Source organism: Ursus americanus, chromosome 12, assembly GCF_024610735.1.
Source record: "Ursus americanus isolate L20-20 chromosome 12, mUrsAme1.1.p, whole genome shotgun sequence".
In the NCBI taxonomy this organism is placed as follows: domain Eukaryota; kingdom Metazoa; phylum Chordata; class Mammalia; order Carnivora; family Ursidae; genus Ursus; species Ursus americanus.
The window spans coordinates 45409079-45427398 of record NC_142138.1 but is presented as its reverse complement, the minus strand read 5'-3'; the positions used below and the strand labels follow the sequence as shown (position 1 = coordinate 45427398).

The 18320-nt window shown below is 37.7% G+C and overlaps 1 protein-coding gene across 3 annotated transcripts in view; it reads left to right on the top strand.

Annotated features, from left to right (window-relative positions):
- The window catches only part of ARHGAP29 (Rho GTPase activating protein 29), a 61838-nt gene that overhangs the window by 40912 nt on the left and 2606 nt on the right, over positions 1 to 18320 (top strand). For all 3 annotated transcript variants that reach the window (XM_045801747.2, XM_045801746.2, XM_045801748.2), the window contains 10 exons: positions 4497 to 4654; positions 5198 to 5337; positions 5614 to 5718; positions 7974 to 8072; positions 9825 to 9964; positions 10234 to 10422; positions 10696 to 10833; positions 15039 to 15271; positions 16864 to 17194; positions 17334 to 17442. In XM_045801747.2, coding sequence (XP_045657703.2) covers positions 4497 to 4654; positions 5198 to 5337; positions 5614 to 5718; positions 7974 to 8072; positions 9825 to 9964; positions 10234 to 10422; positions 10696 to 10833; positions 15039 to 15271; positions 16864 to 17194; positions 17334 to 17442 — 1642 coding nt within the window. The remainder of the gene's footprint in view (positions 1 to 4496; positions 4655 to 5197; positions 5338 to 5613; positions 5719 to 7973; positions 8073 to 9824; positions 9965 to 10233; positions 10423 to 10695; positions 10834 to 15038; positions 15272 to 16863; positions 17195 to 17333; positions 17443 to 18320) is intronic.

The window sequence follows — 18320 nt, the reverse complement described above, 5'->3', positions numbered from 1 at the left end:
CAATCAGCCTGCTACCATTTACTTTTCAGAATTCTCAGAAAGTTGAGAATTCAGTAGGAACCTGGGGGGTTGGGGGAGTGAGCCTATTCCATTTGAGTCAGAAACTCTCCATAAAATGTTCCTGAGTATTTAAAATTGTACCAAATTCCAATTAATGTGTAATTAATTTAGAGAGCCAATTTTAGCAAAATGATTTAGAAGAATTATAAAAATCCCAGGATTAGAAATTACATTATGAGTTACTTAGGCCACCCTTTGCGCTTGACAAGTCCTTTTCACCTCAGACAGTAGCTCATGATAGCTAAGATTGAGTATGTGCCTGCCAGTGTATTAAGTTCTTTGCCTACATTAACTCATTTAATTCTCACACAATCCCATGCCTTTAGCTCCATCTTGCTGGTAAAGAAACTAAAGTTTAGAAAACCTTTTTTCTCAAAATGTGGTCCGTGGGCCCATCACATGTTCTCATTACATTGGGAGCCTGTGAGAAATGCAGAATCTTCAACTCAGACTTTTAGAATCAGAATCTGCGTTTTGAACAGGAATCTCCCACATGATTCATTTGCACTTTAACTTTTTTTGAAGCATTTGCTTAGAGAAGTTACAAATAACTTGATCAAGGTCACCCAGCATGTAAATTGTAAAGCTAGGATAGAACTTGGTTGAATGACTTCAGAATCTGTACTCTTAAATACTGTGCTGTCTTGCTGAATGATTAATAGCCTGGGTGTCGCAACCCCAAAATTAATATAATTTTTATATAGAGCTGAAAGAAAATCTGTTTTCTTGTGGACCTTTCAAGTTATACCTTACTGCTATAATCCCTCTTCTACAAAATAACATTTTAAATATTTAAAGATAATTGTTATCTTCCTTTCCTGAATGTTTTTTCCAGACTACACACTCCCAAATCTGATTTTTTTGTCATATAACATGGTTTTAAGCTCTCTTACAAGGTATAATCTTGTCTTCGTACCTCTTAAAAAATGATGCTGTTTGGTGATCCAGCAATTATGATTTCCCTTAATTTGATGTGGTATAAATAAGAGGTTACTTAATTTTGTATATAACATATATATACTTATTAATGCCCACTATGTAGATAAAAGAAATGTAAGACAGATATCTGCTTCCAAGGAGTTTAGCATATATTTAGGAAGAGAGAATGAACATATCTGAAAAATTGGAGAGCGATACCTGTCAGCATACGAAGTAGGCTTTAAGGTTAAAGTCTCTCGAACTTGGACAAATCCCCAAACTTACGAAAACCTCTACAGCATGTAATGTATAGAGACAGCTAATAGAGGTGTTCTGTGTATATCTTTGTGAATAAAATTTCATATTAGCTAGAGTTCTTTTGAACAAATTTAATTAATTTTAGTTGTTCTGTCTAGGATTTATTCACATGCAGATCCAAGCAGATACCAAATCCAACATTCATTTCCTGAATATAGATATTATTTTCTGGTTAAGAGCAATGACTTTCTCAGATTTATGTTTTCTTTCTTTCTTTTTTTTTTTTAGGATTTTATTTATTTATTTATTTATTTATTTGAGAGAGAGAGAGCGAGCACAAGCAGGGGGAGCAGCAGGCAGAGGAGAGTGAGAAGCAGACTCCCCGCTGAGCAGGGAACACAATGTGGGACTTAATCCCAGGACCCTCAGGTTATAACCTGAGCCTAAGGCAGACAGACGCTTAACTGACTGAGCCGCCCAGGCGCCCTCCTTTATGTTTTCTTCTCCTCCATCAAAAGCAGAACTTGGGGGTTTTGGTGACTTATTTTTCAACATCATCTCAAATTGTTTTTAAAAATTGTTTATTTTCACTCCAGTACATATTACATATGTGATTGCAGAGAAAACAAAATTATTATTTGAGATACAAAGATTCTAGACACTCAGGTTCTCTCACTATCTTAAGGAAGATACACAAATCACATTTATATCCCAGCAAAATTGTAAGTTATATCATGGACATCTAGGATTACTTCTGGATATCTAAAATTGTCTTGAATTATGAAGTATCAAAGGGTAGGGAACAAAGATCATAAGTACATTACTGAGAGGAAGAAGAAATGACCAGGCCAGTGACTAAAGACCTAACCAGATCAATGAGCTTTGAAGAATGGGAAGACTTAGAACAAGAGTTTTGTTTTGTTTTAAAGTACATTCAAGAAAAATTTATCTTTAAAATAATACAGGATAGAGAATTATACTGAACCAAATTTATTTTAGATTATTGCTAATTTATATGAAAGAAATTTGCCCATTATTTGAAATTAAAATTCTGTTTGAACAGCTGTCATAAATATTTGCACTAATCCATGTGCCAGTGGAGAAACTAAAAATTTACTGTAGGTGATGAAAGCTGAGCATAAGGTTGGAAGTCCTGTGTGCTCGAGTGAGCAGTCCCAGAGAACAAAGAGAATTACAGTATGACCTTGGCTAATAACACTTTCTGTCACTATACATTTGGTCATTTCCCCTTTACAAGGCACTTAGGTCACTGTGCTAAATAGAGGACCTAGAAGAAAAGTCTAAGTTCCTGACTCAGGGACTTAGGGGCAGATTGGGGCACAAAAAACGTAGAAGCAGGATGATTTTTGAGGTATCTGTGAGCCACCCCAGTCAAGATGCCCAGCAAGTCCTGTAGGATCTACGCCATGGGCGTTCATTCAGTAGTGTTTTGTTAGGTAAGTGAGAAGGCTGAGTAACTTAGGGAAAACAAATTTTAAGATTGGGCTACCTGTATATATTACTGCTTAAGTCTTTATTATTAATGAATACCCAGAAACATTCAGCAGATGAATTGATTATGCCAATTCATAATTCATTTGGCTTTTTCAATTATTGGTGTTTTTAACTAGATTCATAAAGCTTACTAAAAAGTATAAAAATGTACAGTTACCTTTAGAATCAAGAGAGTAAGTTCAGTTTACCATTAACTGGTGAATTTTCTCATCATAGCCAGTTGCAGGACTTAAACTTTACCATCCACAGTTTGAATTTCCTTTGTTCCTTGAGAGAGTCAAAGTACAAGTAAGCTATTCTTTTATGTGCACTTTTCAAATACTATTTATGCTGAGTCTTAGTTATCCCTTGGGAATGCCTGTCTACCTTGGCAAGGACTTAGAGGCTAATCAGAAGTTCAGCATATGATCTGGTATATCAAGAGAGATGAAGAGGAAATATGGCAGTCGTTGAAATAATATTAAGCCAATTGAAATTTGGCATTTATTCACATTGCTCACCTGGAAGCCAGAATGGCATTTTATAAAATAAATCAGATTATGTGATAGCTCTTAACACCCTTTAAAACCTTCTACTGGCTACCCATTATACATAAATTCGGACTCCTTACTGTGGTTTAGATGACTGTTTCTCTTTCTGGCATCATCTCAAACCGAAGCTTCACCTCTTTGGATGTGCTTCAGCCATACTGACCTTTCAAGTGTTTCTTGAGCATGGCAAGCTCTTTTGCACTCATCTTTGCTCTGGGGTCTCTGTGCTACCTCTTCCTTTTGTCTGGATTGGACTTTTCCTGAAACTTTGCATTGGCTCTTTCTTGCATCAGGTCTCAGTTCAGATGTGACCTCCTCAGAGAGGCTTCACTGACCTACTGTATCAAAATGCCCCTCTGCAAATGCATACCAGGTTATATTCCATAACTTGACCGTCTTATGTAGTATCTATAGAAGTTTTCAATACCAGAAATTATCTTATCTACAAAATTTATTCTCCCTCCCTCTCACACCACTTTCAGGAGACCATAAAACTCTGTGAGGACTGGGCTGTCATCTGTTTATTTGCCATAGCATACTCAAAGCCTAGGTTTTGGGGAACACTAAACTAGTTCATTTGTGTGTAGTTCTCAGAATGGATTTGGCATGTTTGCAGGCATTTGTTAGGGGCTTTTGTTACTGTTACTACAAGTAGTAGGAATAATAGTATACGTAGGCATTTGTAGAAACTCAGTGGGATAATATATTTTGGATTGATTCAAGACAACACCTAATTATTAAAGCTGAATACTATAGGTTGCATTATAGTTATAAAGCATTTTTATTTTTTAGAATTGAAAAAATAAAAGTCAAAATAATTGTGCTTTGATTGAAATTTTTTCCTTATACTTTTCACTTAAGAGTTTAGACCGTTGTAGTCAGACCATCAGATTATGGAGCTGGGGATCCTCAAAAACACATCTGTCCTAAAATTACGAACCAGCGGGGACACGGGGATATATTTTTAAACTTTCCGGTTTAAAGCCAGTTTTGCTGGCAACGATTACTCCTAGATACTGGATTACAACTGTTGTTTTTTTTTTTTCTTCCTGATCTAGACCTTGCACAAAGTCAGGCAACATAGTATTGTCGCATTGATATTCAGTGTTCTATGCTTCACTGTATGGCCTTTTTTCTTTTGAAATCAGTGTATATTTATATAGCGTTCTGTATAGCAGAAGTTATTTTGCCTTTTGTCTCTGTCTGTGACCATAGGTGACAGTTAACCTCTTCCAGATGCAACACCTACAGGCAGCCTCCCTTGCAAACAATTTACAGTCTCTCTGTGATAGTGCCAAACTCTATGACCCAGGCCAAGAGTACAGTGAGTTTGTCAAGGCCACAAATTCAGCCGAAGAAGAAAAAGTTGATGGGTAAGAATTAATGTGTAGATGAAATTATTTCAAAAGATAAAACCTTTATTGCTAGGTTCCTATCGGGTAGTAGGTGGTGTCTTTTCCAACATTGGCAGAATTGACTTTAAAACTTTCTGAATTTTTTTTTTATATTCAGATGTAACTCACTTTAAGAGTAAAACTTTTCATTTTGACACAGAGCTCAGTTCTTTGAGATTTAGAAATCCTTTGAGAATGGCAATCATGGTCATGTCTATTTTGAATGTCCACAGATTTAACAACCTACATTTTCCACAGAGGTTATACTAGAAAAGTTTAATCATGACATGAATTATTGACCATACTTTTGCTATTCTTTTCCATGTTTCAGCTGTAATAAGTTCAAATGATTAATAAATTTTGTTCCCATCTCCTCTAAGAAGTGGAACCATATAATAAGGTTTATTCTTAATATTTCATTACTCTGTTCATTAAAGTAACAGACTTTTCTGAAAATAGAATAAAATAGGCTGGGTATTAGTTATTCTTCTAAATGATGAGTTTTATTTGGGTTTTTCTTAGGAATGTTAATAAACAATTAACAGATAGTCCCCACACTTCTGGATACAGACCTACCGACTCATTAGAGGACGTAGTGCGCCTTCCTGACAGTTCTAGTAAGATTGAAGAGGACAGATGCTCCCATAGTGCTGACGTCACAGGTAGATTTTTGCATTAAAGAGAACCCTGATGTATGAAGGATCAAGTTGTTTAAATGTGAATATGAAATGAATTGCAACTCTGGAATTTAAAAATCAGGCCTTGAATGATAACTTCGGGAGGCCTTATTCACAGTTGTAAGCACTGTGCCTATCTTAAAGTCGCCTGTTGATCGCTGTTAAAGAAATTTGACTTGTCTCATTTTATGTAATGTCAGTATTTCGCCTCATGAAATCCGTCTGTAGCCAAGTTTGACTTTAAATATTCTTTTCTTAAAGGTCCTTCTTTTATAAGGTCATGGACATTTGGGATGTTTAGTGACTCTGAGAGCACTGGAGGAAGCAGTGAATCTAGATCTCTGGATTCTGAATCTATAAGTCCAGGTACATAAGCATTTAAGTCTAGCAGAGAAAATTCAATGAAATATTCCTTTTGGGGGATATATTTTAACTACCTTATTTTTTTAATGAACTGTCTCCTAGAGAGGAGTATGTACATGTACACATGCAGCTTAAAGAAAAATAAGACAAACCCTCATATATTCACCACCCAGCCTATAAGAAATAAAACATTATCAGTATTAGACGGGCCCTGTGGGCACCTCCTTGAAAACCTTGCCCTGCTGCCCATCATCAGACCATCATCCTGAACTTTGTCAGTCATTCTCTAGCTATTTTAAATGTGTTACTACCTCTATCTACTTGAGCTTTGCCCTCTTTGGAATGTTATACACATGGAATTATACCATTTTTTGTGTGACTTCTTTCATCTTTTTTTTGGATCCATATTGATGTGAATAGCTGTCTTTATATGTCTTTATTTTCTGTATTCTGTATAGTATTCCATTCTGTGAACATAACTATACCTTTTAGATTGTTTTGTAGTTAATTGCTGTGATGAACAATAGAGTTAACACCAATTTTGTGCCTGTGATTACTTACTCAGGTTTTATAAATGTACCTTAAAAGGTACTTTGATAGAGAGAGTCCCGTGCTCCTTCTAGAGGCAGGATAGGTGTGTTGAACTCCCCCTTAGTGGCTTCAGAGAAGATAACTTGCCATAGGTAATATGGCTAGCAGGAAAAGAAGGTAGCATTTGAACCCATGAGATTCTTACTTCAACATTCTTTCTCCTCCACTTTTCTGCCAAAGACTGCTCCAGTCCTGTTCTTCCCAGCCCTTCTCCTAGGATCCTTGGCACTGTGGGATATATATGTTATAAGATTTAACCTACCTTAAGAGTCCAAGGCATTTTTTTAATAGTATTCTATATATTACAGAAATTTTATTCATGTAAATAAGTCTCTTGAAATTTAAAGTTAGAAATCACTTCCATGCAGCATTGGAGTTTGTACACTTACTTTGTGTCTTCCTTTAAAACTAGCTCTGTGCAAGCAACACCCTGAAAACGTGAGCCTAAATACTTAACTGAGTATCTGTAATTAACTTTGTGAAAACAAGATGGTTGTCGCTACCTCCAGAAATTAAGACCCATTCTCGAGCAAGCCCTAAATTATTTGGAATCCCATAAGACTTCATGTGATAAAGACAAAAAATTGAAAACTTGTCACATGATAAATGGTGAAGACCTGGGCGGGGGGGGCCTGACCTGGGAACAAGGGAACAGGGGGACATGACAGCCGTCCTTACATCCTGGAGTGGGAAGGGACTAAAGTGACAGTGCTCGTCTGCTCCTTTAGGGAGAAAGGGGAACCAAAGGCTGGGACTCATAGCACTCAGGTTGCTGTGCAAAAATATAAGGGTGCCATTTTGCAGTTAGAATAGTTCTAAATGGAACGTGTGACCCCACGATTTCTCAGTCACTGAGAACACATGCAAAGCCAAAACTAGGTGACTGCCTGCCTCTTAAGCATATTTTGGTGAGGAATCTTTCTGGGGGAAAGATGTTGGTTGAAATCACCTGTAAAACCTTTTCTGACTTTCGGGCCTAAGCTCATGAAGGTCTTGAGGTAAGTGAACTTTTCCCCTTGGACAGATGTAGCCCTGTTTGCACGATCAGCAGGGAGCAGAGGAACCTCATGCTAGTCCGGCCGCTCTGCGACCCACGCAGCATCCTTTGCTGACCTAGCTTGTGTCCTGTGCTCTGAGCTCCCTGCCGGGGCGGGGGTGGGGGATCTTTATCCCTGCTTCCCGCTCTCCCACCCTCCTCGGAGCCTGAATGTGATGTTACTGTTGTGTTGCTGTGTTCATAGATTTTTGTATATTATTTTTATATACGTTTCTTTGTAATTCAATTCAACAAGCATTTAATGACAATTTACCATTGTGCCAGTCACTTTGTTAGATAGTAGATGTTAAGACATGAGTAGAAGATACTCCCTGTCCTTGTGGAGCATATATCTTTAACTCTCAGAAGTTGGCAGTAAGGTCTCATTGGAATGTGCGATACCTCAATTTTAAATGTATTTGGAAAAGTCAGGTTTGGTTGAATTCTCTTTTGTTCCTAGTAATAAATATCAGAATTCCCTATATCTAAAGTCTGAGAACAGAAGCAGCTTTTTGTATTGTAGCCCACAAAATAGTATGACTTGTGTTATTTTTTTAAAAATATTGTCATTACCCATTTCTTAAATTCTCCAATGAATGGTCAGGTGATTGTATTCACAATTTTCTTTTAGGAGACTTTCATCGAAAACTTCCACGAACTCCATCCAGTGGAACCATGTCTTCTGCAGATGATCTAGATGAAAGAGAGCCACCTTCCCCTTCAGAAGCTGGTACCGCCCTCACCTGAATCAAGTTCCCTCCAAACCCTTTGAGTCAGCAATACTGCATATAGGAAAATAGAATAATTTAAATAATTACTTTGCTGTGTATTAAACAAAAGACATTATATTGACTTAAATATATCCCCCAAAATTATGTACAAGTATGGGTTGATAATGCACTAGTGAAATGTTACAAATAAGAAAAAAGTAAGTAGCAGAACTACTAGATCTAAAATGTATTAGCATGGTGCAAAAATAGGCTAGGTGTTTTGATCTATTATAAACCTAATACAGTGACTCAACTCTTAAAAGGGTTGCAATTCATGAGAAACTCTGAAAAAGTGTCTTTAAAAGAAATAGTGCGGAGAAAGGGGATCCCTCTTACACTGTTGGTGGGAATGCAAGTTGGTACAGCCACTTTGGAAAACAGTGTGGAGGTCCCTTAAAAAGTTAAAAATAGAGCTACCCTATGATCCAGCAATTGCACTACTGGGTATTTACCCCAAAGATACAGACGTAGTGAAGAGAAGGGTCATATGCACCCCAATGTTCATAGCAGCATTGTCCACAATAGCTAAATTGTAGAAGGAGCCGAGATGCCCTTCAACAGATGACTAGATTAAGAAGATGTGGTCCATATATACAATGGAATATTACTCAGCCATCAGAAAGAACAATTACCCAACATTTGCAGCAACATGGACGGGACTGGAGGAGATTATGCTAAGTGAAATAAGTCAAGCAGAGAGACAATTATCATATGGTTTACTCATTTATGGAACATAAGAAATAGCAGGAAGATTGGTAGGAAAAGGAAGGGAAGAATGAAGAGGGGATAAACAGAAGAGGGAATGAACCACGAGAGACTATGGACTCTGGGAAACAAACTGAGGGCTTCAGAGGGGAAGGGGGTGGGGGACTGGGATAGGCCAGTGATGGGTGTTAAGGAGGGCACATATTGCATTGTGCACTGGGTGTTATACGCAAATAATGAATCATGGAACACTACATCAAAAACTAAGGATATACTGTATGGTGACTAACCTAATATAATAAAAAATTATTATAAAAAATAAAAGAGTGTAAGGAGTTAGGCAGGAAAAGTAAATAAATATGTTCTTGAGGACAAGGGAAGTTATGGATGTTGACAGATATAAAAGAAATCAGTTACCTTAATGACTTGAATTAGACTCATATAAATTAGTTGTACATTTGAGAACTCCTTATACCTGTTTAGGCGTCATTTACTAGAATAATATGGAACATCTGACCTCTGGTAGGATATTGGTGTAGAAATAGCTAGTATCATCTTTAATTTTATAATGAATTCAGAATAAGAGTAGCTTTATCTTTAATGCGAATAATAGTGACACTACTGGTCTCATACAGCTAGTTTTCTTTGAAGCTTTTGTAAGGGACATTTTCTAAGAATGTAATGCCACTTCTGTAACAGCCTTCCAGGTGCTATACAGAGTATATTAATAACAGTGTAGATTTGCCAATGTTGAAAACATTACCCCATGCTGTTTTAGAAGTATCTTAGTGGGTTTTTGGTGATTTTTACTTATAGCTCAAATGTTTGATAGATGTGTACTTTGTAAGAGATCTATAAATTGGATTCTTATTTTGATGTTACTCAAAATAGTAGCTTCCTATAACGTGAATGTTTACAAAGTCTATAGATTTTTCAAAATTTAGCATCATGGGTTATAATTTTTATGTCATCTTAAAATTCTTATACTAATTTATTTTTGTTGCAAGGACCCAATTCCCTTGGAACATTTAAGAAAACATTGATGTCAAAGGCAGCTCTCACTCACAAGTTTCGAAAATTGAGATCCCCCACAAAATGTAGGGATTGTGAAGGCATTGTAGTATTCCAAGGTGTTGAATGTGAAGAGGTAAGATCTTTCTGGAATTACATTAGCTCTTTCTTTTGCATTATACTTTTCTGTTACTAATTTTATAGATGAGGCTCTCTTGCAAATATGTTTTTAATAAATTGAACCACAGTGTAATTTTATATTTCATTTAGCTCTGAAGTGTATTTCAGACACCACAAGTAATACCTTTTAAAATCATTTTTGTTGTGTTACTCTACCTATAGTTTGCTCAGTTGTTCATAGTTTTAAGGTGAGGGAACCATTTTTTAACTGTTATTTTCTTGCAGTGTCTCCTTGTTTGTCACCGGAAGTGTTTGGAAAATTTAGTCATCATTTGTGGTCATCAGAAACTTCCGGGGAAAATACACTTATTTGGAGCAGAATTCACACAAGTTGCGAAAAAGGAACCAGATGGCATCCCTTTTATACTCAAAATATGTGCCTCAGAGATTGAAAATAGAGCCTTGTGTCTTCAGGTACATTGTAATCTTAAAATTAAGTTTAAAAATATAAACGCCTGTGCGATTTGTTCTAATGATGAGCCTTTAAAGGAAAACAGTGCTCTCAATTTTTAATAAGTAACTGAATTTATTCAGATTTATTTAGACAATGTTACCTCATTTGGCCCTAGTTTTTTCCTAAATTATTAATAAAAATTGAAGTAGACACATCAGATATATATAGATACCTGCATTTAGCCATTCGTACTAAAGGAGAATTTCGCCAAATTTTTCCGTTTTCTTCTCAAGGGAATTTATCGCGTATGTGGAAACAAAATAAAAACTGAAAAATTGTGTCAAGCCTTGGAAAATGGAATGCACTTGGTAGACATTTCAGAATTTAGTTCACATGACATCTGTGACGTCTTGAAATTATACCTTCGACAGGTAAAGTTTTTACCCTTGAAACATACCATTAAATAGAAAAGAATGAAAATAGGATTCATATTTTGGTGATAACATTTGCTACACAGATACGTGCATTGATGTAGACTGTATCAATGTGTCTATAATAATTGTTACAGATCAAAGAGTCTATAAAATACATGTACAGTTTAAAGACCAATAATAATAAAAACATTTCATTTCCCACTACCTAGCTTTAGGAAGTAGAACATTACCTTATTGAAGGCTCATGTGTGCCCTTGTCCAGTTGTAGCCCTCAGCTCCACCCCAGTGGTCTTTTCTAACCATGTCAATACCTCCGTCTCTTTTCTTAATAGTTTTAATACCTGTTGTATGTTTCTAAACAATGTATCATTAAGTTTTAGGTAACTGAGAGGAGAGCATAAATCTAGCTGTGTAAGATAGAGGCCATTATTCACACTGTTAAAGGATTCAGTAGTTTCAACAGTGTCTGAGTCCTAGTCCAGCTTTATCTTCACTGATATTCTCAAATAGCTATTGTGGGAGGTCAGCGGGCAAGATCATGAATGCATCCTGGGAACATGTAGTTAAACAAATTTGGGGCATCACGCAGGGCTTTTGTACAAGCTAAGTACTGGAGATTCGGCAGGAATATGATCAGGGGTGGGCTGCTCTGTATTCTCTTTCCGTACTCACTATTGTATCTGGGACTTACAAGAGTAGAACCAAAAAACCAAAAAACACTTCTGTGGGGTGAAGCAGTGATTGGCCTTAGTGGATTCAGGCTCATGGAGGGATTGCGGGAACAATCAGTACATTGCCATGATGAGCCAAATACAGAAAAGATCTGGGTCAAGCCCAGCTGCATTCTGTCCTTGGGTAAAAGTGAGGAGACAGTCACAGAGAGCAGAGCAGTGATGGTCCTCAATGTGTCCATCTCTGGAGTTCTGTTCTGCTTCTGGGCCCTTTTTAATACTGCGAATAGCTGTCCTCCTGGAATCTCCCTTCTCGGCCCCCTCCTGTCTTTTGAGGGAGCACCTGTCTTCTGCTTCATGTCTCCCTGTGTTTGTGGTTTATGCTCCTGTTTTGGTCATGCCATCATTGAGCAAGGTGGAGTAAGAGTAGATTTATTTATTTGTAAATGTCTTTATTCTACTTTCTTTCCTTTTTTTTTTTAAAGATTTAATTTATTTATTTGACAGAGACAGTGAGAGAGGAAACACAAGCAAGGGAAGTGGGAGAGGGAGAAACAGGTTTCCCGCCCAGCAGGGAGCCCGATACGGGGCTCGATCCCAGGGTCCTGGGATCATGACCTGAGCCAAAGGCAGATGCTTAATGACTGAGCCACCCAGGCACCTCTATTCTACTTTCTTGAATGGGATGGAGGAGTGGATAGTGTGAAAGGTTATAGTATTCTAGACTGGAAATTATTTTTCTTCAGAATTTCGAAGGCATTTTTTGAAAGCATTTTTCATTCTCTTTGAAGTGTGAAATCTTTATCATTTCTAATTCTTTGTATGAGGCCTGTTGTTTGCTCTCTGAAAGCTTGTAGAATCTCCTTTTTCTCCCCATTGTTTATAATTTCCTAGTGTCTGCCTTGATGTGGGTGTATTCTCATCTGTTATTTCAGGTCCTCCACAAGCTCTGTCCTCTCCGGCCTTTTGTTCTTAGGACTTTTATTTTGTTGCTCTTAAAATTTTCCCTGTATTTTCTTTCTGGAAATGTGCATGCTGGACAGCTTGTACTGGTTCTCTAGTTCCTTCATCTTTTCTCTATTATTCATTTCTTTTTTTGTTTTTGTTTTCTTTTAACAACTTTTTAAGAGATTTCCTCAGTTGGTTCTGTTGGGTTTTGTTTTGTTTTTTTAAGTAGGCTCCAGGCCCAGCATGGGACCCAACGTGGGGCTCAAACTCACAACCCCCAGATCAAGACCTGAGCGGAAACCAATAGGCGGATGCTTACCTGACTGAGCCATCCAGGCACCCCGAGATTTCCTCAGTTTTATCTTCTGTACCTGCTATAATCTATTGCATGTCTGAGATCATATTTTCATTTCTAAGATCTTGGTTCTCTGTTCCTTTTACAGCATCCTTTTTAATGAATGTAATATCTGAGATTTTCATAGCTTTTTTTCTAAAAAGCATTCTTTTCTCTGCTTGGCCTCTAGTGCTTTTCAATAGGAATATAATGTCAGCCCTATATATAATATTAAATTTTCTAGGAGCCACATAAAAAGAAACAGGTGAAGTTAATTTTAATATTTAACATACTGAAATATCATCTGAACATCTAATCAATATTTTTAAATTTGTAGTGAAATATTTTTGGTTTTTGTTTTGTTTGACAGGAGGGGTTAGTGAGTCTTTGAAATGTGGTGTGTACTTTATATTTAGAGCGTATGTCAATTTGGAATAGCCACATTTCCAGTGCTCAGTAGCCGTATGTGTTCAGTTGGTTTTGTTTCTACTTATTTTGACTTCAGTCTTTCATGGTTATCTGCTTAAAATGAAAGAACTGGGAATTAAAGTCTCTTTGGGAACTTTTGAATACATGCAGGCTTTAAAGATGTTGAGCTTTAGTGTGATCTAGGAGGGCTGCTTGGGACACACCTGTTGTCTGTATCTCTAGGGCTCTGCTCTTAGGCTTGGCTGTTACACCACACCTGTGCATGTGGTACCAGAACTCTGTGAGCCACATTGGGTAAGAAGGCTCCAGGATCTCTGCCGTAGCATGCATGCAGTCGCTAAATCCCTATTTTTAGATAGTTGCCCACCTGTTGTTTGTGCTTGACATTGCCCATCCAGAGGCCCTCTCCTTTAAACTGCTCAGAGAAGAAATCCCCACACTCCTGGGGAAGAGGTTGTTCAGAAGCATGGAGTAGAGGCAAGGATCTGGAGATCTAATGCTTCTTAAATAGCCCATCCTCCTCCAGGATCAGAGTACCTAGTGCTGACAGTGTCTGGGTCTCCTATAAATTGTATTGGTTCTCATTTCGGAATTTTAGCTTTCTCGGGACTGCTAAGCCATTATTTATCTGCTCTTCGGTGGTGAAATGTTGCTTTTATCTCCATTCCTGTTCTCCTAATCTTGTGGGCTTAACGGTGTTTCAGTGGGGTTGCTGGAGGGAAAGAAACTAGGTACAAGTGTTGATCTGCCATGTTAGCCCAGGAAACTTGATTTCTTTACAGGATTTTCACATTTTATAGAATTTTCAGCCGAGAAGTGGAGACAGAGTACCTCTGAATGACTGTTAATCTCACAATGAATCATTCTATCTCTTCTAGCCAGTCAGGGAGAGGAAATAAATGGGGTCTAATACTATTCCATCTCAAGAATACTATGGAACCAACATTTTAGTGTGGGGAGCCATGCTCAATTCTTACAGTATTAGAGAGTAGCCTTCATTTTACTCCTATATGGGAAATCTGAAGCCTCAAGGTTAACTGAGCTCCTTCACATTCCAGAATAGTAGAGGTAGAAATTAATCTCAAGGCTTCCCCTCTCTGGGACCAGCAGGGGAAACTGGAGAAGTGGATGCCTACCTCACCATAGATAGTGTAGGACACCAGCTAGCCAGAGATAGGCTATTTCCATCACTGAGCAGTGGAAATATTGAAATCGCTTATGCCAGTAGAGAGATGAAGGTGGCATGCCCCTTGGTGGTTTGAGAGAGGAACTTTTTCTTTAACCTACTTATGGCAATTCAAGTTGTATTTAAAAATTAGATAAATAAAACGTTGACAGTGTCTTTCTTGTAAACCATATAGTCTTATGCTAATTTTCAATTTGTCCAAAGTAAAACAAAAGGACCCAATAGTGTTTTGTTCTATGTCTACCTCATACCATTAAAATTCAGAATATAAGCTTTTTCTAATTAATATGACTGGGCTTGTGTTAGTAAAACAGTTGAAGATCACGCTAACCTTGGGGCGGTCATGAATGTAATGTGTATAGGATATGTAGCAGAGTTTTAAAATCCCATCATGCAGCTTTTGGTTTTAGAAAGTTTTACTGATTATCAGTTAACTCATTTTTAATATAGATACAATTTTTGGCAATGTCAGATATTTATAGATAACATCAGTAACAAACATGTATATTTCTAAATGTGGATTGACCTTAAGTCTTATTAATCGGGACATACTAAATCCATCAATAGCTACTCAGGAAATCATTAACAGGAAAAAAAATAGAATGATATTCCTAATGTGATTTTATTTCTTTAGCTCCCAGAACCGTTCGTTTTATTCCGATTGTACAAGGAATTTATAGACCTTGCAAAAGAGATCCAGCATGTAAATGAAGAACAGGAGTCAAAAAAGGATAACTCTGAGGACAAAAAATGGCCGAGTACATGCATAGAAATAAACCGAATTCTTATAAAAAGCAAAGACCTTCTACGACAACTGCCAGTATCAAATTTTAACAGTCTTCATTACCTCATAGTTCATCTGAAGCGGTAAGAAGAATTTTGTATAAGGCGAGCATTCATTAGTGGGTGGATAATTGATCAGTTTTTTGTTTTGCTTTTTGGGGTTTTTTAAATTGTGAAATACACATAAATTTACCATCTTAACCACTTTTATTATTTTTTAAAGATTTATTTAAGGAGTACATGAGGGGGGAGGTGCAGAGAGAGGGGACAGAGAATTCCAAGCAGACTCCGTGCTGAGCGTGGAGTCTGATGTGGGGTTCAGTCCCACAACTCTGAGATCACGAAAACCAAGATCTGAGCCAAAACCAAGAGGTGGGGGGCGCCTGGGTGGCTCAGTCGTTAAGCGTCTGCCTTCGGCTCAGGGCGTGATCCCGGGGCTGGCTGTGTCTCTCTGTCAAATAAATAAATACAGTCTTTAAAAAAAAAAAAAAAACCAAGAGTTGGATGCTTAACCAACTGCGCCACTCATGTACCCCCATCTTAACCACTTTTAAGTGTACAGTTCAGTAGTATTAAGTACATTCATATTGCTGTGATATTTTAAAGTGAATGTTTCATTTCTCATATGTGTTAGGGAAAGGGAGACATTGAATATATATTCTTGCAGCTCACATCTTCTGTTCAGATGCCTCCTATGTGCTGTGCTCTGGCTGGGGAAATAAGGATGCAAATGCAAGGTTTCTGTCACCTGTTGTGCTTGTCAGCTTGAGGGCAGACCTGCAGACAAGTGTGGTGCAGCACCGCTCCTGTTCTAACGGAGCCAGCACAATGTGCAGACGATGAGAGGGGATGGGGGGGGTTGTGAGTCAGAAAAGTTAACCGTGAGCCAGACTTGAGCTGTGTGGTGTTTTGGTGACAAAGAATGTGCAAAAGAGCATTCCAGGTAGAGAGTAACAGACACAGGGACACGAGATAATTTTGCTTTTGGGAAGCATAGTTAATTTGGTTAGGCGGGGACATAGCAAGCAGTAGCTTGAAGTGAGCTAGGCAGAGGCCTGATAAAGTCATACATACCTGCCAGGTGAGTTGACAGTCTTCCTTCTGTACCCACTAAAGAATTTTGAGCCAAGAATTTAACATGTTTAGATTTGTTTGTTAGATCTTTCTGGCAGCAGTATGGAGAATGGGTTGGAAGGGGGTCCTTTACTACATTTCAGAACTTCTTGGAGTCATAGAAATAAAAGGTGTGGAGAACTTGAAATAAAGCCAGAGCATTGGGAGTGGCAATCGAGCAGAAAGATCTTTAGGAGGCAGAATCAGCTTGGCTTGAAGACCAGCTGTGGCAATGAGAGAGAAATCGACGATGATGTTTCCAGCATAAGGACCTGGTAGGATGCAGTATATACTAAGATAGGAGCAGCTCTTTGTTTTGTTTTGTTTTGTTTTTTTTGTTTTTGCTTTTCTGGTAAAACTTCAGTAGTTCCTTCTTACTTAAATTTTATCCCAATACTGTGAAACCCAATTCAGTGTGTGGTCAGTATCCAGTCAAATAAGTATATCCTTTTTCTAGGCTTCTGCAGCCCGTTTTTCCTCCATCCTTCCCAACCCATAATAAACTACCAGCAAGGAAATCTAATAGGCAAATCTCACACAGCTTTATGTGTTCTACTTCACAGAGTCGTAGATCACGCAGAAGAAAACAAAATGAACTCCAAAAACTTGGGGGTGATATTTGGACCAAGTCTCATTAGGCCAAGGCCCACAACTGCTCCTGTCACCATCTCCTCTCTTGCTGAATACTCAAACCAAGCACGGTTGGTAGAGTTCCTCATCACTTACTCACAGAAGATCTTCGATGGATCCCTGCAGCCGCAAGAGGTAGTCGTGTATAGTACAGGTGGTGTTGCTTCTCATGCTGATCAAGGCTGCCTTCCAAAGCCCCTCTTATCACCAGAAGAAAGAGACCCAGAACATTCTACGAAGTCACTGTTTTTCTCTTCAAAGGAAGTGAGTTTTGACCTTTATGGAATTGTGTTGGAATTTTGTAATGTTCATTAGTTATTAATAAGGTTAAAGTTAAAAATCTTTGAGTTGTATTGAGGTGTGTTTTACTTCTTCAGATTAAAAAATTCTCCTCTATCAACAGGATATGCATACTGTGGATAGCGAAACCAAAATTTTTGGGCCAGCTTCATCATTTGAGGAATCAGAACGAAAGCAAAATGCATTAGAAAAACGTGATACATGTCTCATTGGTGAGTGGCCATGTAAAATGTGTGTTTGTAGACGTCAGACTGTGCTGATAAAGCTTGTCTAACAGCTAGAGTGAGTGAAGTTGAGAGAAATCAGAGAAAGAAGCTTCATTAGGAAATGCATCTTTACTGGTCATTAAACAGTTGCTGTTTACTGTACCTTACATTTAAGTGAATGTCATTCTTTACAGTAATCTTTCTTATAAAAAGACATCTTGGAGTTCATAGGTATTTTTGTTCTCTTTCCAAAAAAAATTCTTATTTGTTTTTGCCATCAATTGAAGTCAAGGCAGAAATGTGTTGAGCAGTATGAATTATCATACAGTCTGTTACTATGAATCATTGTATCAACCTAACTGCTCACAAGTCAACTAGACTCCTAAAATTTTTTCAAATGCTTTTACCTGTCACCTTTCACACATGGAGCACAAGTATGTATATTTTATTCCCTGCATGATAATTTTAGTTGTAGTGATTAGTAGCTGTTGTGCTGGTGAAAAGGCTTCCATTTGTTACTATAATGCTATATATCATTAGAACTAAATTCCAATGTTTAAGAATGCAGAGACATATGTTAAATTTGATGCATGATGCTGTGTCGGTGATCACAGCCTGACAGGATCTAAAAAGTGAGGGAACTACCATTCATTTAAGCATCTACCTGCTCTCTGCTAAGCACTGTGCTTCTTGTTTGATTCCATTTATCTGAGTTGATCTTCATAACAGTTCTGTGCTGTAAAGTCGGTAGTATCTGCCCCATTCGACTCATAGCCGAATTCTCTGACAGCAGTGAAATCATGTCAGAGGTCATGCCGCTGGTAAATTGTTCAGTCAGTATTTGAACTTATATTTGTGCTTATTTTACTACCTCATGATCAAGG